Source organism: Trachemys scripta, chromosome 9 (assembly GCF_013100865.1).
Source record: "Trachemys scripta elegans isolate TJP31775 chromosome 9, CAS_Tse_1.0, whole genome shotgun sequence".
Classification (NCBI taxonomy): Eukaryota; Metazoa; Chordata; order Testudines; family Emydidae; genus Trachemys; species Trachemys scripta.
Genome location: NC_048306.1, coordinates 6136776 through 6158097, shown reverse-complemented (window position 1 = coordinate 6158097; position 21322 = coordinate 6136776). Strand labels below are relative to the sequence as shown.

General features: G+C 43.2%; 1 protein-coding gene across 4 annotated transcripts in view; it reads left to right on the top strand.

Annotated features, from left to right (window-relative positions):
* FGF13 (fibroblast growth factor 13) overlaps positions 1 to 21322 on the top strand; it is a 336182-nt gene that overhangs the window by 223975 nt on the left and 90885 nt on the right. The window contains exon 1 of one of the 4 annotated variants that reach the window (XM_034781123.1): positions 11238 to 11283. The exons of the other annotated variants lie outside the window; for them this stretch is intronic. Within the exon in view, the coding sequence (XP_034637014.1) occupies positions 11253 to 11283 (31 nt within the window). The 5' untranslated portion in view covers positions 11238 to 11252. Of the gene's footprint in view, positions 1 to 11237; positions 11284 to 21322 lie in introns of those variants that run through there. 4 annotated transcript variants of the gene reach the window in all.

The following is a 21322-nucleotide window of genomic DNA, read 5'->3' as shown; positions in this document are numbered from 1 at the left end:
GAGCCCTTAGGTTCCGTTTAGGAGGAGTTCTGCAGCAAAGCGGATGCAGTCTGAAAATCCAGCAATCACGGGGCCCAAGGCGGGATTATTTACCCGCTTTGTGGAAGTGCCCCCGCAGGCTGTCCGTGCCCCTTCAGAAGACGTTGCTTTTCTGCAATAATGTTTCACATGGTTCACTTTACAAACATGAATGAACAGAACCTCACCCCGGTCCTGTGAGGTCAGGACGTATTAGCGCAGCTTGGCGAATGGGGGGGAAATGTTCACAATATTTGTTTCCCCATTTTTGCGTGTAAATGTTTGGATGGGCGTTTTCCAGCTACAGTTAGTGTGTGTTATTCCTGATATCCTTCTGATGAGGAAAGAGGTTAAATTACTTGCTCAGGATCATACGGTGCGTGTGGCTCAGTGGGGAGTAGACCCCTAGAGCCAGATTTACTTCTGCACAACTCGGCTGCCCGTGACTCAAGAAAGGTTCGCTCACTGAGAGGGTAGCCAATGTTGCAGCCAACTGATCTCCCAGGGTTTTCACTGGGGCAGACTGCTCTCTGTTGCAGTCCTCACCCTTTGTCAGCTGCTGAGAAAGGGCACAGGTCCTGATGGCCACGGCTGGGCCATCTACTGGGATTGAATTGGGGGATCTGGCTCTAAAAACATGAGCTGCTATGGCAGGAACAGACTCATCAACCTCTTACATGGCTCAGCCTGCAGAGGGGGACAGCACACGTGTGGCTAATGCGTTACACGTGTGCAGTGAGGCGCACTTCACAAGCCTCAGCTGCACTCAATAAAATTATATGGGCTATTTTCCCCTATATCTATATGTATATATCCCTTAAATATAGAAAGAAGTTTAAAACTGTCTCAATCTGTATGTGTGTGTCTGTGTGTGTGTGTGTGATTTTTGATGTGAAAAAATGTGTAATGGAATGCTGACTCGGGACAATGTGTTCTGGCAAGAGGGGATGGCAGACACGCTAGTCCGGGTGGCTTTGTCCTGTTTCTGATCTGTGTTACGTTGTTAGGACCGTTGCCCGTCGGCGAAGGATGTATGTTAACGAGCTGTGCTGTGCGATCAAGCGACTAGGTCCAGCACAACAGTGTAAGCCCCGGAAAGTCACTGACGCTGGGCCAACCCATACGGGAGGCAAAATGCAAACAAGGAGCGTGCTCTGTAGCAGTGGGTAGTCGAGCTGCTCATGTAGAGAAGGAATGTGTAAATCTTCTCCTCACCTCCTGCGTACTGCACGTTCCAATTCCACAGGCTGGGTGCCCTTGTCAGTACCCCAGGGCAGTGCAGCCTGTAGGAACTTATTCCTCAAATTCCCTTTCTGCCTCTCGCAGATGGCTCCAAGCTCCAATAAAAAGGGACTATTAAGGGCTCCTTCCCATTGTGTGTGTTTCATTAATGGGTGGGGTAGAAGGGGTCCAGAGCCAGCTCACTGAGGTATGGAGGGAAGGGCTCGCTCTTCTCTTTGCCCCAGTTGCTGTTGGTTTTTTTGTTTGTTTGTTTTTGCAAGGGGAAGATCATCTTTGGGCCACACGGGGCCTGATGCAACCGCCTGGCGTCATTCACTATCCTCTCGCCATTAGGAGCTGTACTAAAAGGGAACGACGCACATGTAAATATGTAACTACAGATGGAATGGACTGAAATTGTCTAGGAAGTTTGTGGATTCTGTCGGGTTTTTTTTTCCATTTGTGCTACAAAGCAAATAGGTAATGCACTAACCTCTGAAACATTATGGTAATGCAAATAGATTAATAATAATAATCCCTAATCGACCCACGCTGAGGAGCTGCGTGCTGAGAACAGCGCGAATGGCATTGTGGCAGTCTTAGCCGTGTCCACAGAAAGACTTGGCATGGACCCATTTATCTGGTATACATTCAGACTTCCGCTTCTGGCAAGTCACTGTTATTAACAGCCCATTTCCTGCTGAGATCAGTTTTCCAGGAGTGACATAAATCTGGATACTAGCGCGCTTCTGGGACAGCGTGTTTAATAATGAAAATTAAGTCCTGGCACCTAAAGCTCATTTTATCTTTTTGACATTCTCTAGTGGCCTTCACTGCAGCCCCTTGCCCCAGGGCGTGAAGAGTGGCCAATGTTCTGGGTAGGGTTGCCACCCATCCGGGTTTTACCTGAACAGTCCGGTTTTTGGCTTCTGTGTCCGGTGCCATTTAGGGTTGCCGGGTGCCTGGTTTTCAACTGGAAAGTCCAGGCAAAAAGGGGACCTGGCAATCCTAAATGGCACCCACACCAAAAGTCCGGTTACCGCGAGGTGGGGAGGAGGCACTGGGTCATTAACCCACACCAGCCCCTACTCTGCCGGGGCCGCCTCCTACCTGCAGGCACGATCCTTAGGATGATCTAGCAAGCAATGGGGGGAGAGGAGAAAGGAGTGTGTGACAGGGGTGGGGCCTTAAGGGAAGAGGTGGAGCAGGAGGTGGGGCCTCAAGGGAAGAGGTGGAGCAGGGTGTTGGAGGGGAGGGGCATGGCCTCAAGGGAAGAGGAAGAGCAGGGGCAAGGCCTTGGGGGAAAGAGGTGGAGAAGGGGTGAGGCCTTAGGGGTCTGGTTACCAGCAATTAGAAAGGTGGCAACCCTAACTCTAAGGCTCCCATCAAGCTCTTTGGATCAGTACTAGCATCTTGGATCAATGAATATGACTCTGTGTGATCAGGGCAAGACTCTTTCAGCGAGGATGCCGGGCTGGAATCTCCTCTCATTTAAACCTGGGTGAATATGGAATAACTTCATTGGTGCAGCGTTCCTCTGGATTTACCTGGATGCAAACAAAATCTGAATCTGCCCACCAACTGCTTTGCCACAGAAGCTTTGCCTCCGTTGACCTGGAGATAGGAAATTGAGGCTGACCTTGTCAAAGCAGTGCAAAGCATTTATCGGTGTATCTTCCAATAAGCCACTTGTGCCCACCCTTCCACATCCTGCGCTGGGCAGATCTGAGCCCCTCCTGAGCGCTCGGCCCAACACTCTCTTACCTTGAACATTCAAATAATATGGATTTGTGCTGCCATAAAATACAAACACACTAGAAGGGTAAAAGTTGAGAGCTTAGAAACATCCCTGAATGTGTGTCAAATTAAATGATTTTAAGCTCATTATTTTCCTCAGGTAAATACTGAAATCAGTCTTTTATTAGTCCTCATTTATTTAATTAATAGAAACGAAATGACCGATGACCTCTGAGGTTTGTCCTGGTTTGGGCTGTAAATTCTCACAGGCTGCTGAGAGAATAGCTTTCCTTACGACGTTACGAATGTAGCAAAAGGGGAGTCGGAGCTGGATTGGACTTGACGAGGTGACACTCATTTCAAAACCATCTGTTCACTCCTAAGTGCAGTGTTCATTGGGCGTGGGCTTCCTGCCCTGACCACTTCTTCCAGGGCTTGCTCGGGTCGCACTTGACTCTGAGCTGAAACCACAGCCTTTGGGTTTTCCTCAGGGGGTCCTGGGAGAGCTACCCATTTCACTCGGTTGTTCTCCATTTCTTCAACCTCGCCTCTTGTTAGGAAGATGGGAAAGATGGTGTTGGCCAATATTCATTGTCCCACAGAAATGCTAGCAACCATCAACTATGTTCCTGCATTTGCCTTACTCCCTTTTCAAGATGGGATGCATGGCCCCATCCTCTTATTTCTTCTCACTAATGCGGAAGTAATGTAAAGGTGGGGGCCTGGACTCATGAGAAGAAAGAAGAGGATAGGGCCATGCATCCCATCTTGAAAAGGGAGTAAGGCAAATGCAGGAAGATGGAGAAGTATATCACATTAGCTTTTAGAGCTGCGCGTGGGGGAAAGGGAACAATTCTCCCGTCTTGAATTGGGATGAACGGTCAAAATCTCAAAAATATCCACAAACCAAAACAATCATTTTTCCCCCATGTTGGATCCATTGAAACATCGAAATGTTGTGTTTCAATTTAAACCTTTTTCCTTTTTTTATAAATCTTTTTTTCAATCTATTTAGTAAAGGCCCCCACCTTTACATTACTTCCGCATTAGTGCAAAGGTTGCTGGGGTGTATGCAAGCCAGCCAAGATTTTGAGGGGGCCAACAGGAGAAATGGAGGAACGCATTCCCATGGAAACCAAGGCTGGCCATGCTTGAGGCATAGCAGGTGTATGGAAAAGGTGCTGAAAAGCTGAGCAGGGAAGAAAGCCCTAAGAAGCTCATTCCTTGTGGCCCTCTGACTGGAACTACCTAGCACTGGCTGAGTCAGGAGGAGCCGTGGGCTGTGCAGGACTTCATGTTACTGCACAGGAATCCTAGGGCTATGCCAAAATCGGGTGGAAGTTATCAGAGCTGAGCAAATAATGCATCCAATCAATTGAGCTTGTTTTCCCATGCTCCAAATAGCGGAGGCCGTTTAACAATTTCCTCTCACTGATGCATTTTTGCAAAACTATCCACCAAATTATCTGTGTTTTGTGATCAGTCCACAGAGTTAAAGAGGACTTGTGATTGGTCAGATAAGTCATGTGAGGTGTGTTTTGTGTTCCCTGACTGGGCAAGAATATCCATTGCTAAGACTTGTGTACGCCGATGTAAAACAGACTTTCAGCTTTGCTTTCCCTCATATGATAGGGTCAGGAGAACTCCATCACAAAGTGTGCCTGGAATGGGAACACGAGCATGCATGGGGTAATTTTGAGTGAATATTTGGGGTGGGGGGCAGAGGCCTGCTTGTTCCTGAGCTCACATACTATAGAACAGGGGTTCTCAACCTTTTTCTTTGAGGCCCGCCCAACATGCTATAAAAACTCCACGGCCCACCTGTGCCACAACAACTGTTGTGCATATAAAAGCCAGGCCCAGCGTTCAGGGGTAACAAGCAGGGCAATTGCTCACGGCCCCACACCACAGGGGGCCCCATGAAACTAAGTTGCTCAGACTTCGGCTTCAGCCCCAGGGGGCAGGGCCCCAGGCTTCAATCCCATGCAGTGGGGCTTCGGCTTTCTGCCCTGGGCCCCGTTAAGTCTAATGCCAGCCCTGCTTGGCGGACCCCCTGAAACCTGATCATGGGGCCCCAGGGGGCCCCGAACTCCTGGTTGAGAACCACTGCTATAGAACAGAATTATGAGAGCACAACAGATTACCATTGAGCAAGTAGAATGGGCACACCGAATCACAGGGGTGATCGGACGTAGCCATGTGTTTTAAAGCAGAAAATAACGACTGGACATGTTGTAATACCTAGGACAGAGTACAGTCCGTGCAAAGAGTTGCTGAGCATTCACTGTTCAGAGAGACTCAGTAATTCTTAGATAACGCTGCCACCTCCAGGTGTCCTACTGCAATGTGGACCTGCTGCCGCAGGAGAGCAATAGTTATAGTTGGTTTTAGTGGTGCATAGCCGTGTGGCTTCTTTCCCAGTCGGCAAAGACCCTGCTCATTTGAATGGTGTAAGAAAGAGATTTAGGGAGATGAGTGAAGTGCTAGTGAGATGAAGGAGTCCAGAGTTCAGAAGTGGGGAGAGAGCACCAACTGATCATACTAAAATGCTCTTAAAGAAGGCTCCAGGAGGAATCTTATCATTGCCTGCTAGATCTGCCAGGAAGCCTGATCTTTCACCTCTTATTATTCATTCTATAGTATTATTTAATGTTTTATTACAGTATTGCCCAGTAGCCCCAGTTTGGATCAGTGCCCTACAGTGCTAAGCCGTGAAATATTGCAACATTTTCTAGTCTGGAGGAAGCCCAGCCCAGTGATTAAAGCTCAGGGCTGCAAGTTTGGAAATATGGACTTTGTTCCAGCTTCTGTAACAGACTCAAATGACCCTGGGCTAGTCACTTAACATCTCTTTGCCTCCCTTTCCTCATCTGTACAATGGGGAAATTACTGAAGGCACGTTGGGCTAAATTGCCTTACAGGAGCAAACCCCAGCTGTAGAGATCTATCCCACAATACGTCCCCCTTTTTTCCTGGCACGAAGGAGATGGAAAGTTGCTGTAACCGGCAAGACTCCATTTATGCCACTGTGTCTTGGCTTTCCCCACTGGCATAAGGTACATTAGCAATGAGGTATCTGTACTGGAGTATCTGGGTCTTCTCTACTTGCAAGAGGCAAGTTAGCATGATCTGGCTCATTGATTTCACTTTGTTTTCAAAGTGTAGGGCCCATCCCTGCAGATCCTGACTTCCCAGTATGGTGGTTAATCGAACTTGCACAGAAAGGGAACACGAAACGGGCGTGAGAGCTCCTCATTTGCAGTGTCATGTTAGGGCTGCATTCTACCTTTGATTTTTCTTCAAAATCGGCCTGAATTCCTTGCAGGTATCTGAACCTTTGTGTTTGCCTAACATTCGAAATGTTGTCTTCAGCTGTACACCATTACACCACCAGGGGGCATGCGGAACCAAGAAAAGGAAATGTTAATCTATTGAATTCAGTCATGAACAGAATAAACCGTTTTGAAGCAGACACATGGCGTTTACATATTCTTGGAACGGAAACAAGATTTGCAGCCTCGCATTATTAAACTACTTCACTCTTATGGTCTTATTCCTTCCTTTTGACTGCATGACAGCTGGGGCCAAGCGGAGATACTGGCATGGAATAACAGATATTCCCAGGTCTGTCATGCTAAATAAGATCAAGACAAAGTTTGAGTCTTTATAATTTGGGGTACAATTCAATGTACTTCAAGACCCTCCTCCCCCAAAATATAAATATAATAAACCTTAGAATTATCTCTAAATATCAGGAAACACCAAAGCCCTAAATATCATATTGTTTAAGGGCCCTTCTTCAGGTTGACTGATAGTGCAGTGTATTATAGTCTATTTATTCCCTGTTATACAAAAATACAGGAAGGCCGTATACATCCTTGATGTAATCCATCCTATCTCGCTGGCAGCCTTCTGTTGCATTAGCAGTTTAACCCTGTATCCTATTACCAAGAGAATGCGGATGCAGCAATTCTACTTTTGCAAGTGAAGTACAAGAAGCAACTCTTTGTGATGATAAACGACATGGAAATCTCTATTTGGGATGTTGAGGCCAATCATACGCCCAGAGAAGCCAATGAGAATTTTAGCATTGATTTCACTGGAGCAGGATTAGGCCCAATTCTTGTTTCCTGGATAGGGAAATGTATTTGTCTCATTGAGGGTCTCAGTTCCAGAAGATTTTTCCCCCCAGGACTCAGATTTACTAGTAACCTGTCCAAGCCTATTCTGCAAAGCAATTGCAGAGTCAGCGGTAAAGTACTTTCTCATAGCAAAACAATGATGCACGTGGTTTCATTTGAGCACACGCAAATGTTTTGCTGTGGTGGGCCCTGTATTCGACAATGTCCCAGGATTTAAATATTGACTAAAGGAAGTTTGCATAAAGGGAAATCTCCACAAACACACGCTAGATGTGCCTATGGTTTGGTAGAAGTAGAATGGATAGGGCTGATCAAGAGGTTTTTGGGGGTTTTTTTTAGGAATTGTTTTTTCGTTTAAAAATGCTGTTTCTTTGAAACCAAAACTGTTCTCAGAATAGGGTGAGGTTTGATGAATTTCCCGACTCCAAACAATTCAAATGATAAATCACAGTAGTAATGTTGAGAAAAGAGTTTTAAAATTGTCAAAATATTTCACTTTGACATTTTCAAAGCAAAATATTCCAGTTCAAAGTGACTTATCATTTAGAAACATAAACTAAATAGATTTGAAAAAAAGTTTTTTAAAAAAAGGAAAAAGGTTTAAATTGAAACACAACATTTCAATGTTTCAATGGCTCCAACATGGGGGAAAAAAATGATTGTTTTGGTTTGTGGATATTTTTGAGATTTTGACCGTTCATCCCAATTAAAGACGGGAGAATTGTTCCCTTTCCCCCACCCACAGCTCTAAAAGCTAATGTGATATACTTCTCCATCTTCCTGAGCTGGGGAAACCTCTCTGCATAGGGGCGGATCCAGACCTGTAACCTCTTGAACCTTGCCAGGGGATGGGTTTTTCAGATTAGATCTTAATTCCATACTGGTTCCTCCTGCAATAATGGACTCAACTAAGATCTCCAATCCAAACCCCTCCTGCAAGCATTGAGTGGGATGAGCTGTTTGAAATCTGGATGTGAACTTGGCAGCGTGGGCCCTTTTTCTCTAATGAAAACTGCACTCTGCCCTAAGTTAAAACTCCACGAGGCCTGCTTCTCTGTATAAGCATGACTGCTCCATTTGGGAAGTTCTAACAAGTCCCGTGTCCCACTTTGGATGTGTGTTCTGTGTAAGTGGGCCACAGCCTGCCCAAAAAACAAGTCAAACTAAGCATCCAGCCTGAGGAATCGAGCCAAGGCGTTCAGTCCAAGGAAAGGCCAAGAAGTAGCTCTTTGCCGGCCCAGCCATTCCAGACTCAGCTGGCTTGGGCTTGGAAAACCAGTCTCCGGTTCCAAACTCAGCTCCCTGTGTGTTGGTGGCGCCCAATACCTTTATGCTGCTAGGTCTGGCTGCAATGCCCAGGGAAAGCCTATGGGAGTTAGGCGCACATCTCTGAAGATCCTGCAGTTTGGCAGCAGCCAATGAGTATTTCACTGCGTATTGCCACTTGATTTTTATTGATTCCTTAAGAAAGAAAATGGCCATTTCCTTTACATACATTGTGGCCTTTTCGTTGCCCGGCCTACAGACACACTTCAGTGCTGCTGCTTTAAACTGATTCTCTGGGTGACCCAATGGAATGTCACAACTTTTCCAGGTGCTTTTAGCAGCACCGCAGATATTGGGCCATATCATAACTGGTGACCTCAGTGGAGTTGTGCCCATTTATACCCGCTGCGGATCTGGTCTGTGGTCTGCTAGACGTACTTAATGTGCTCAGCAGAAGCAAAGAGGTCAAAACAAAGAGTAAACAATGGAAAGAAGATTTATTTTCAGTTATTAATAAAACAGCAAACCATGTTGCTGTGCAATTACCACATTAGGTTGCATTAAAGAAGGGTTGAGCAAAGGTTATGTTTGTAATACATCATGCAAAATTATCTGTGATAGACGCATTTAAAATGGTTTGTGGCCCTTTTAAACCATTTTGGGAGGTGGCTGCAAGGGATAGGGACTAAGTTTTTTAAATTTTAATGAGGACTGGTTAAATTTCAAGGGTTTGCTGTTACAAATGCATGTGGGCTTTGCAAGAAGGGAGAAGTATTGATTGGTGCATGCGGGAAAGAATTGGTTTACAACGTATAACTCTAACAGTCATTGTAGAGGGGTAACTGATGCCCTTCTAGAGGACTGGTTGGGTGGGGGTAATTAGTATCCTGAGATAAAACCTTTCATCCATAGGTCTCTGATTTGAAATCAGTGCATGTCAAAAGTTTGATCATGAATTTTCATGTAGATTATTATTTGTTAATGCAATTTCTAAGAGAGAACATTCAATATTCAATATCAACATTCAATAGTTTTCCTGTTTAAAATGTTTGTCATCCAGTCAGGGAGGTGAACCAATACCAAGAGAACCTGTCACAAATCATGTAAAACGAGCAGTGACTAGTCAAAAGGTGTTTGCAAACCACTCATTGGCTGAATTTCTTTAATATAGTTTTTTTTTTCAGCGAAGAAGGATGTTGATAAATTGGAGAGGGTTCAGAGAAGAGCCACAAGAATATTGAAAAGCTTAGAAAACATGCCTGATAGTGATAGGAATTATTTTGGGGCAGTCCTATGGCTTGTGTTATACAGGAGGTCAGACGAGATGATCATAATAGTCCCCTCTGGCCTTGGAATCGATGAATCGATGAAACACTTGTGAATTTCAAATACACCAGTAGAAATCTGAATCAATAAACAGTGAATACAAAAATCAGTAATTTACTGGGCTAACTCAAGGAATAATTTGATCAGCTCTAACCTCCAGACACAAATTCAGTAAAGGTAAAAAATTTAAAAGCACTTAAACTGCCTAAGTCCCATTTTCAGCAGTGGGTTAGCGTATGCCTCCATTGCGAATCACTGCTTGTGTAGACGCAACCACGCTAGTTATATGCTAACCAGCTCACCAAAAATAGAAGCATAGGCCTGCCTGACCTTCCCCCTCCCGACTCCCCTCCAGGTACATACTCAGTTGTGCAGCTGGCACTGATGCCTATGCCACAGTATGCCCACTTCTATTTTTAGCAAGCTAGCTAGAGTTCAGCTAGCAGAGACAGTTTATACGAGCTGCCGGTCCCACTCCTGGCTGCAGGGGAGATGTACCCTTAGGCACCTAGTAGCTTAAGTCTCATTAAAAGTCAATTTTCACTTTTGAAAATGTGATTTAGGCTCCTTAAGTTACTTAGGTGCTATTGAAAATGTTACCCTTAAGAAAGTACTTAAGTCTCATTGACTTCAGTGGGATGTAAGCATGTGCTTAACTTGTTTGCTGAACAGGGGTGAACTTAAGTATGTGCTTAAGTACTTTGGTGAACGAGGGCTTTAATGAGTATTCAAATTCAAACCCCAGTTCATGGGGTTGCATCGTAACTGTGGTCAGAAGTTGGCTGATAGTATTTATGGTACCATCTCTTCCGAACCAACGCCGACATTTGTGTTCCACTTTTCACCACTACATTCTGAAGATCCCATTTGTGGACCCAATTAGAATTGGTCACTATGTTTTTCACTCAGTTTTAAATGTAAATAAAAAATGATGGTGGATTTTTAAAGCTGAGGCTAGAAATGTCAGTAATTATCACAGAATAGTTAGCAAATGTTATTCTTGTAAATGCTTTCTACACTTGTAGCATTTACTGTTCATCAATAATTCAGCTTTAAAAAAAGAATAATAGATTTTCGACTTCACAAAAGCTACTGTGGAGCTATTCATATTGCAAACTGCCTGACAATAAACGGCATCAACCAAAGCAAGGAGCAGGCTCCGAAGGCTGGCTTAATGCACTGCAGCATCCTGTTACAATCGTTTTTTGTAATTCTAGAAGACAGAAAATAAAATTTTACACTTGAAAATAATACGTTTAAGTAAATAGTATAGAAGAGCCATATGTTTGTCCAAGAAATGGTTAGACGTTGCCAGAACAATACTGCTACATTATGAATCTTTCATGAGCTCTGAAAGTCATAATGGTCTGTCATTAATGCCCATTAATGATCTCTCTATACCACGAGTCTGGGCTTGATGTTTCTGGCCGGTACCTTAGAGAATACTTTAAATATGCCTTAAACTTTCTCTGGTCTACTCTCTCTGTGTCTGCTCCAAATGTAGACAGCAACTGTCTGGGTAGGATCATCTTGTAAGGAATCATGGCTTTGGGATTAAGAAAGTCTTATTCAGGTAAGATGTATTTAAGCAATATTTTTTTAGAGGAATAAACTGGAAGGCTTTTTCCTGGCAAGTAATCCTTCTGTAATAATGATAAGGAAGTGGATGGAGGTTTTAAGGCATAATTTATATCCAAATCTTTCAATCCCTCTTCTTTTCCATCAGTTTTGTTTGGTTACTATGTAAACGCACTTTTGTAAAATGAAGAAAGCAACCGTGATAGTTAATCCATATTGATTGGAATGGTAGATAGTATCACTGCATATTGCTAAAGCGGCAAGTTGTCCCTGTTTCAACAGCAATATTTAAATAAATGTGGCATGAGCTGATTTACTGGCCTTTAAACATTGCATGTGAAATTCTTGTGATGTCTAAGGCTAATTTTTTCTTTAAAGTAAGTAAAATATGGGCACTGGTTCCCAGTCTATTTTAATTGCTGTTACATGGGAATACTGCACCTAATGTCCGCCAAGGGAAACATTGCAACTGTGTTGCTATCTTTAAAGCATTTTTTGGAAATTAAATATCAAAATGTAGGCAACAATGCATTTTAACACAGTTATTCTGTTGCAATGGCTTAACTAACGGCTAATTCACGATGATATAACTAATATTTCCTTAATATTGAACATGTTTCTCCCTCTTCGCTATGTGAAATGATCAAATTATTGATTGAACCAGCGCCCTACAGCTGCCAGAGAAAAACAAACCCAAGAAGTCCTGAAAAAAGCCTCTAGAATCAAGCAATAACTAGAACCTCAAGCAATACATATATTTTTGAACTGCACTGTTTTCTTGGGTGTGTATAACTCTTTATTTGAAATAGAATGCCTATTTGTAAATGGTATGTGACATCCATGTTATTGCTCAATGAAATTGACACGATAAATATAAATATGGAGAGAAAACCAACCAATCTGAAATGACTGATCATATTTTTTAAAGTATTATCAAATATTATCTCTCACCCTTCTAATTCAAGTATTAAACTATTAATGGATACATTTCCTCCATTTTTTAATAAATAGTTATTAAAATACAATGCTTTCTAAACAAATAAGTGATTTCCAAATCTCTGTTTTTCTTTAAGAAGTTGTCTGGCCATATTAGGCGTGAAATAAATGTCAGTGGGTAGTTATAAAGCCAGAAAATTTTAAATTAATGCCAGTTCAAAGCTACAAACCAAATCCTTCTTTTGTTACTCTCACAGCAGTCCCACTAAGCCTTATGTTTGATTAAGGTTAGCAGGATTTGGCCCATAGGGCCTGATTCAAAGCCCACTGAAGTCCATGTAAAGACTGTTGATTTCAACAGGCTTTGGAGCTGGACCTTAGATACCATATAATCTCATGCCTGAATCTGTAGATAAACTAGTCAGCACCATGGACAGAGGATAAAGCCCTACTAAATCCTCCAGTAGATATGATGCTGACGATTAATTTCATTAGATAACAAAATGATTTTAACTGGAGTCGATAAGTATTTCTACCTACATGTAGCAATTTTAATTCAGATCAGGTACGTATTATCTCCTTGGTGGAAGTATTGTATAGATCTACTGATTTGAAGTTAAGACTTTAACGGGGATAGTGTCTAGATTAATAAAATCTAACATGGATTTGAGTTAAATATAAAAACCCAACAACTCTTCCTTCCTATTTGAACTCTGTGCTTTCAGTATCACACACCTTTGCTGTTGATTACAGCTTTCGGTACTATATACATATTTTGTAATTAAATATCACCAGTGACAGAAGTTAAAATGGAATAGGAAATTGCAATGACCTTGTTGTGGTAGTGACAAGAACTAACTCTAGGTGTCCCTGTTGTTTCTGGTTTTGTCAGTAACTTGATGCATCTGGCCTTTTACTGAACATGATGGACATTTTTCTTCTTTGTTTATTTCAGAACTGTTTACATCTTACTGTTGTGTAGGATGGTTCAGTGATAAGAACCTGTGGGTTTCATTCAAAGCCCCCGGAAGTCAGTGGAAAGATTTTTGGATCAGAACCCTTTATTAAGATTCAGATTTAAACCAGTAATAGTCAAGTAATTCAGAATTAAGGTTGAAAACCTGAGCAAGACATGTTACATATGACACAGCTGTGGAAAAGGGAGAGAGAAAAGAAAGGACTGAATGCGACTGAAAGTTTTCCATGGAATTACAGCTTCAGCTCTGGATTTCATTCCATTTGTATTCCTCGGTCACAGTCTCGGTGTGGCTGATTGTATGTTTGGATTGTATTTGCAAGTCTAAATGGAGAGAGAGAAAGAAAAATAGCGGTAGCTTATGTTTAAAATGTTCCATAATTATCAAGTTCGAATTATTTTTCAGAGGTGTTGGGCAGTTTCAGTTACAGCCAATGGGAGCTGCCGGTGCTAAGCACCTCTGAAAATCCTCTGTTTTAGTCAGATTGACAACAGTAAGGCTGTTGATGTGCTGACCCATATTATCTCATTGTTTCCTTGGGCTCCCTCATCTGTCTATATCCATTTGTTATCTGTTATCTTTTACTTAGATTGTAAATTGTTTGGGGCCAAGACTGTCTCTTTGTTCTGCGTTTGTACCGTGGGTTCCTGCTCCAGGACTGTGCTAATAATATGATATACGGTACGATAATACAAAAAATAAATAATAGTTTAGGCCTTGATCCTGCAAGGTGAACTGCGTGTGCAGACCCTTAGACCCTTTGACTTCAGCAGAACTCCGTGTGAATGCACTGTTTGACCAGGGCAGAATCAATTGCAGGATCAGGGCCTTAGTCTATAGAACTTGTGATTGGATTAGCACTTAGAGTCTCATCCTGATCTTTTGGCAACTTGTGAATATTGGAGTTGGGACATCATCATCTGCATGGACCCGTGGGTGCACTGTTTCCTGGGATTTTGCCATTTGTATTCATAAGCTATGTGACTCCATCTTGGCTGGGGTTAGGTCCTTCTTCATATTCCTAGTTTATAAAATATAGTCAAGCAGAAGTACTTTTAAATAATTGAGAACGTGAGTGCACTCAGTTTCTTTGCTATTTCTTTGCGGGAACTCACATGGTCAGTTAAGCTGTTTCCATTCATGGAAAAGAGCTTCTTTTCATTGCAGCTTTTAATCCAAGTTAAATGTGCATATGAATAACCGCAACAAGTGACACTAACACAATTGTGCATTTGATTTCAAATTAAACAAGCCTATGAATCTATTTTGGATCAGTGTCTAGATCTTTCAGAAACAGGACAGTTTTGCTGTAAACAGCGATAGAACATTTCAACTTAATTTGCTCATCCTCCTTTTTTTGCAAATAGTAGAGTGAACTGTCAATGATTCATGTCAATAAAAATTCTATTGAAGACGGGAAGATACTTCTATCTGTAACTTTTAAAGTTTATACTGTGCATGATTGCCTATTCACACATGTACACCTGTATATCCCTAAAGAGAGGAAATATATTAAACGTATGTGGTGGTTAGGAAGTTTTTATCAGCTGGGATGGCTGTCAAATGTAAAGTCATCACATCAGTGAGTTATTCAGGTCATACCAAATGAGTGCTGTAAAGAATTTTATACCACACCATGTAATCATGTATTTTAGAACATAAGAATGGCCATACTGGGTCAGACCAAAGGTCCATCTAGCCCAGTATCCTGTCTTCTGACAGTGACCAATGCCAGGTGCCCCTGGCAGGTAATCATCAAGTGATCCATTCCCTGTCGCTCATTCCCATTATTTTGCTTATGCCACTTATTTTACAGCAAGAATTATTTTACAAAGCTTTTTGAAGAGGGTTTTATTTAATTGTATTGATATTATTTTTTGTGTCCTTCAACCTGAAAAAGCCAGGAGCCATATCACCCTGGGTCAATTGGTATAGACTTTATATAGAGAGAAAATATAGCTAATAAAGTTTAGAATCCTCAAAAATAGCTTTTTTGTCCATCCTAATGTTGTGATTGTGTCTGACAATCTAGGGGGGTCTAGAAAGAAATCTATTTATCCATTTGAAAGGAAGCATTTCCAAATTTTCTCCAATGGTGAAAGATGTCATTTCTAGTCCAGCTTATCCATGAGGTATTGAACTTTCAACCTGTTACTAGTCCGGGATTCAGTATTGGCCCTCTTCATCCTCAATCCATGGTAACTGTGGGGAAAAAGAAGGATAATTTCCTACATTTGGAACAGTTTTTTTTGTTGTGGTTTGCTTTTTTATAAATGCCAGCTGTTTGAAGCTGCTCCGAGGTTTGGATTGTTAGAAATAGCCCTAGTGGAGATGAATTTGAGGGCAGAGTGCGGGTGAAGCAGTCAAAGACACTGATCATGCAGTTCTTCACTTTACTGCACAGATATCTCCACATCATGGTGAGAGAGAGAACTGAATGTTCCTGAAAGGTGTTGGATTGATACAGCTTAAGACCTGAACCCACAGAACAGAGGGGAACAAAACAGAGGAAAGAGACCGGTGCTTCACCAATGTGTCTCATTCGTGGCCTTGAGGGTTCAGCTCTTAGGAAGATTGACTGACGTTCCCATTCAGAGTGTGTAACTAAAGCTGGTCTGGAAATGGTTCCCCTCCCCCCTCCAAAAAAAAAACCCATTCGATGAAAATTTTCTTCAGAACTTTTCAGTTTTTCATCAAAAAAGTGAAAACCCCAAACCCAAAAGTTTTCAGGTTTTTCACAACACCCCAACGCTATTCTGATCAGAGAGAGCATTTTCCATGAAACTACGTTTCAGCCTAAAGACAACTGCAAGTGAAAATTTGCAAGCTGTACATGCAACACGGATGTAACTAAAGCCACCAGATTTTTCAGTTGAATTTTATCATTAATTAGAGAGTGTTTCGCATAACAGGCTCTTGTCTCTGTGGCTCATCTCAGCAATTTCTGCATTCGATGGGCCCTTTCGAGCCACCAGCCTCATCGTGATTTGATGAATATTTCCCCGGTAACCTCTTTGCCATTGTTGACTCACTTTAACTTCATAATTGGCTTTTTGAGTCAAGTTTAGCCAAACTAGCCAAACTAAAGTTGTGTTGACTAAACAAAGGTGGTGATATAGGTTTAACATGAATAAGTGATGTCAAAATCAGGCTTCTCAGCATTCTACATCATGTGCAGGGACATGGACTCAGCTTGGCTTCAGTGGAGTTACACACGCCATACATCTGGGCTACTTGTGTAACCCCCTGTTTGGTCTGTGTAGCGTATGCCCATCTGGTAGCTGGGCCATAGAGACTACGAGTCTACTACGGGTAGGCAGAGTTGCTCCTTTAGCTCTTGTAATAGAGGTTCATGCTTTTAGCACTGGAGGTCCTACGTTCAATCCTTGCTGAACCATGATGGTGGTGACTTTGCTTGCAAGAATAAAACAAGTAGGATTCGGCCCCCAGTCTCTGGATCTAATCCTGCTGCCTTCCTTCCTTCCTCCGGCAAAACTCCAAATGACTTTAGAATGATCGACTAAGATTTTATAAAAACAAAAAATAAATAGAATTGGCTTCAGCTGGAATCCAACCTAGATAAGGAAATCGACATGATGATTCTAAATTTTCTCATTACACAGAAGTATGCGAAGTACTTTACGGGGCCAGTAAAACAAGGTTCCCGCCCAGAAAGGATGACAAGTGAGAGTAACAGACAGAAAGGAGAGAGGGAGTCAGATGAGAATTGCGGTGATAAGATCACAAAGTTTGTCAGTTAAGTCATGTACACGTGCTGATGGCTCCATGTTAGTGAGTGTTTTAGTGCTTGTAGGTGATATTATGGGTAAATTGTGAGGAGGGGTCTGGGCCATACATGTGTGCTGTGTATTTAATTAAAATCTTAATATCATGTTTATATAATATTTTGACTTAATTTAGTGGATCTATGATCTTTTAGACCTAGGTGCGAACACGTGTTAGGGACCGTAGAGTTACCTAGTTTGGCCATAGAGTTATTGAGTCACCTTATGGTATCGCATACCTCAATTCCAGTTCAAGTGATATTCATTGCGTGAAAAATGGTGCTTGGTTGGTGAAGTGTTACCAAAGTGATCTAAATCTCTGTATCTTTATGTAGAAACAACCTGTTCCTAGGCTTCCTGATGGGGTCTGCTTCTCTGGAAATGCATCCAGCATGCTAATGAAAATTTCAATAGGAACGGTAACAGATATATTTCTCCTTACTTGCTGGTGCAGAAGAACATGTGCATGAAATTGTTCTTGCCTTTATGCCCAGAACATGTTTCAACTTGCTGCAAGTAGAAGCTTAGTTCTAACCGCTAATGTTATTTTGCTTCTATTCTGGTTAATTCTTGTGAACCGTCCAGGAGAAAGAATGTATCTAGGTTGATTAACAATCTTTCCCTTTATATACTTATATCCTACTTTTCACTTAAGGCTCACCAAGTGATTCACTGTTATTAATTATTAATTAAGGATGCTTCACAGCACCCCAACTGGTAAGTGAGTATTAGTATATTCATTATAATATGTTTATAATAATTCATAAGATTAAATAAGATGAGTAAACGAGGCCCAGACCAGCTAAGAGCTGGACTGAGGCACATAACCAGAGCTCCATGTGGGGCACTACACGGCGCATTGTACCTGAAGTGGGCATCATATTTCCTAGTGCTCCAGAAGACATGGGGGAATGCAACCACTTGGCAATGGTGAGCATTCACTTCCCTCTCCAGCTGGTTGGCTCTAGCAGAGCTAGGTAGCAAAGACCCCACGTCTCCCCTTTGCAGAGCTAACACAGCCAGCTACCCCTGCATGGTGGCTCAAGTGGAGACGGTGCTCTAAGTGCTCTCTCCTTCCCTTATGCTCCCACGTGAGCAACGGGCATAATCTGGATCTAAGTGACTTGCCCTAATGTTATACAGTCAATTCCAGGCATTCTCTCGCACAGCCCTGGGTCTAAACCCACATGAACACTGCCTCCCTTATCTTATCAAATGCTCAGGCCAGATGCTCAGCTGGTATTAATTGGTGTAGTTCCATGGAGGTCACGGAGCTAAACTGATCTACACCAGTTAAGAATCTGGTCCTTTGGGTGTAATCTGTCCCATGGTGCAATCTGTTGGCAAGGCCTCTAGATTTCCGGCAGGGCATTGCATACCAACAGGACAGGGAGTCTCCTGATATTCTGGAATCCAAGTCCCTTCCATTGGTTGGCTAATTCTGGTTAGTTTCTTTAGTTCCTCCTTCTCCTTAGTATACCTGGATTACCAGCCTGCCTAACGTAAACAGATTTTGTACCACAGTTATGTGTGAAGTTAAACAACTGGTTCAGAAAAGTTTCAGAGTAGCAGCCGTGTTAGTCTGTATCCACTTTGGTTCAGAAAAGGTAGTCTGGTCTACGATGCCATGACTGTGCCTCTCTCTGAGTAGGCAAAAAGTCTCAGAACCAAAGTGCGAAGCTATCCATTAAGTCTGAATACTTGGCACGAACACTTTTAGGTCCAACACTAGAAAAATGGTACATTCGACACCAATGTACCAGATCTTACTTCAGTAGCACAGGAACCAGGAATCACAGCAACAGGGCCAAACGAGCAAGCATCTTCTGAACAAAGTGGGGAGTGTGCTTGTGGGAAGTCACAGGAGTTCCAGGGGCGTAAGTGGGAGAAGAATGACTATAGAAGAGAGACCCCTTCTCAGAGCCGGCCTGGTGAGTTTATCTGCAGCGATGTCAAGTGCCAAAAAGGAGCAAAGCGTTCAAGTGGCCAATGTGATGCTATCCAGGCCTCTTGCCTGGGGCCTGGGAGGAATTGGGTAGGGGGTTTTGTCATAGAATAAGGTTTCCTCACGTGGAAAAACTGACAGTGGTTCATAGACTGTTCTTCTAGTTTGGCTCCATGCAGAGATGTAAATGTTTCATTGATAATACTCCGTCATTTGCATCCTTGTGTCTGAGTGTCATCCTGCTGAGAGGTGACCCCGTAGACTTTCATTCATTCCTGTGTGGGAGGAGAATGGCTACCTTGTGCCAGGCTTTGTAACTGTAGTAAAGCAGTCATCAAAAGTTTAACTGGGTTACTCAAAGTATTATGGGTTGGAACCATGCTCCACCGCTGCGTTACTTCCTGCTTAGTTAGTGGGAGTTTTCCCTCCATTCTGTTTGCTGTGTAGTTTAGTAAAGCAGCGTGTTCCCAGCCAGCAGTAGTGTAAGTACAGTGTGTTTCTTATGCACTGAGCGACCCCCTTAAAGAAGTACCAGTCACAAGTTGCCAACCCAAATTAGGTGTGTGGAGACCGATGGAGTCTGGAGGGTTTATGGATGGAGTTCTTGGAGTATTCACTTGATCGTTAGTATCTGTCTTTTGACCTTTCCTTTAGCAGATACATTGGATGAGTGGCTACACATACAGTTGTTGAATGGCTGATATTTTTGGAAGACGGCATGATTGACCATGGGTGCTTAACAAAGGCAAAATATTTTCTTTTGATCCCCTAAAATGCCTTCCTCTTCCATAAATGTCAGTTCTCTCACAATGTGCAGCCAGTTGACATCCATTTTTGGATCGACTTGGCATCTTATATGGCAGGTAATTCTGGGGAAAGCAGAGTGAGGCTCTGGAAACATGGCAGAGGGAATCTGCATACCTAGGCCCCGAACCAGCAATGCACTGAAGTATGGGCTTAACTTTAAGCATGTGAATAGTTCAGTTGACATTAAGCATGTGCTTAAGTGCTTTACTGGGCCTGCACACCCAGAGCTGTATTCTGCAGGGGCATAGGAGAGGAGGCAGGGCCCACTCTGCTCTGTGCGGCCGCCTCAGGGCTGGTCCTTGTTATTCATGGGGGTGATGAGACTCATGGTTGTGGGGGAGGCAGCTCCACTCAGCATCCAGACTCTGTTGCTCAAGCCAGGGAGCCCAATGTCCCAGCCCCACATCCCACGCGGGTGGCCCTGGCATTTCTTCTGTCAGATTCTGTCCTTTGGGCCTCTGTAACGGTGCATGACTCTATCATTGCACAGCAATGTGGCTGGGATGGGGGCTGCCATGACGCAGGGTCCAGGCTATGAAGCTGTGTGTGGTTTCTTGAGCAAAGGAGTAAATGCTGCTCCCCTCCCCTCTGCCCCAAAGGGAGTTTTTGCACCCTTGGTTTCATGATTTCTGAGGGTGCAGCTGAACCCAGGAACCCCTGCTAACGCTCCATCTGGATCAGAATTTAGCTTGTGGTCTTTCACTGGTTCACATTCCCAGCATGTGTTAGCACCGCATCTGCTTGCTCAGCTAATATGCGCTGTAAATCAGTGGAGCACCTTTTATTACCCTTTGCTGAGCATCGAATGTGGTCGGTAATGGAAAAAGCCCTGTCCCAAAGAACTTGTACTCTGAAAGACAGGTCCAATGTATCCTCCCAAGTGCTTGACCATAAAGCAACACGAAAATGCACGTCTGTGGGGCAAAAGAAAATAGCTTTGTGTGCAAATGTGGCTGCATGCTACAGCCCTACAAGTTTGGGGAATTTGGGGCACCGGGAAAGCTCCTGCTGTTGGCAATAAATGCCAGTAGAATCTTTAACATCCACACAGAACTTCTGCTCTCTCTGGAAGTAGCATGTTAGGCACATGTACCAATCAAAAATTCACTTTAATAGGCAGCCGGGAAGTGCCATCTCTCCAACCAGCACTCCTTCCTCTGACAGCAGGATTTCACTGATATGCCATTTTACACTAGATCACATCTGTACACATTCATGTGCCAGAACAGAATACGTGAGCAGTAGGGGAAAAAAGGAAGTCACTTTATTCACTAGCACCCCCAGGACTACAGTTGGCAACCCAGTAAGCCTCAAAGACTGTAGATTGTCAGAATTTCCAGTATGTTTCGTGACAGCACTGCCCAGAGCCACTCGGTATAAATTCAAAGTCAGGAAAAACCATGGCACTGCGGGACCTGCTGCAGCACAAATGCTTCAAGGAGATGGAGCATCAAATGTAAGTTTTGCACTTTCCTCTGGAATTGGGAACAGAGCTCCCGCGCATGCCGCTGGTTTGGGGCCATGACAGTTGAGGCCTTTTCACATAGGGGCAAGCCAGCTTATTGGTTCAGAGCAAGAGCCTTT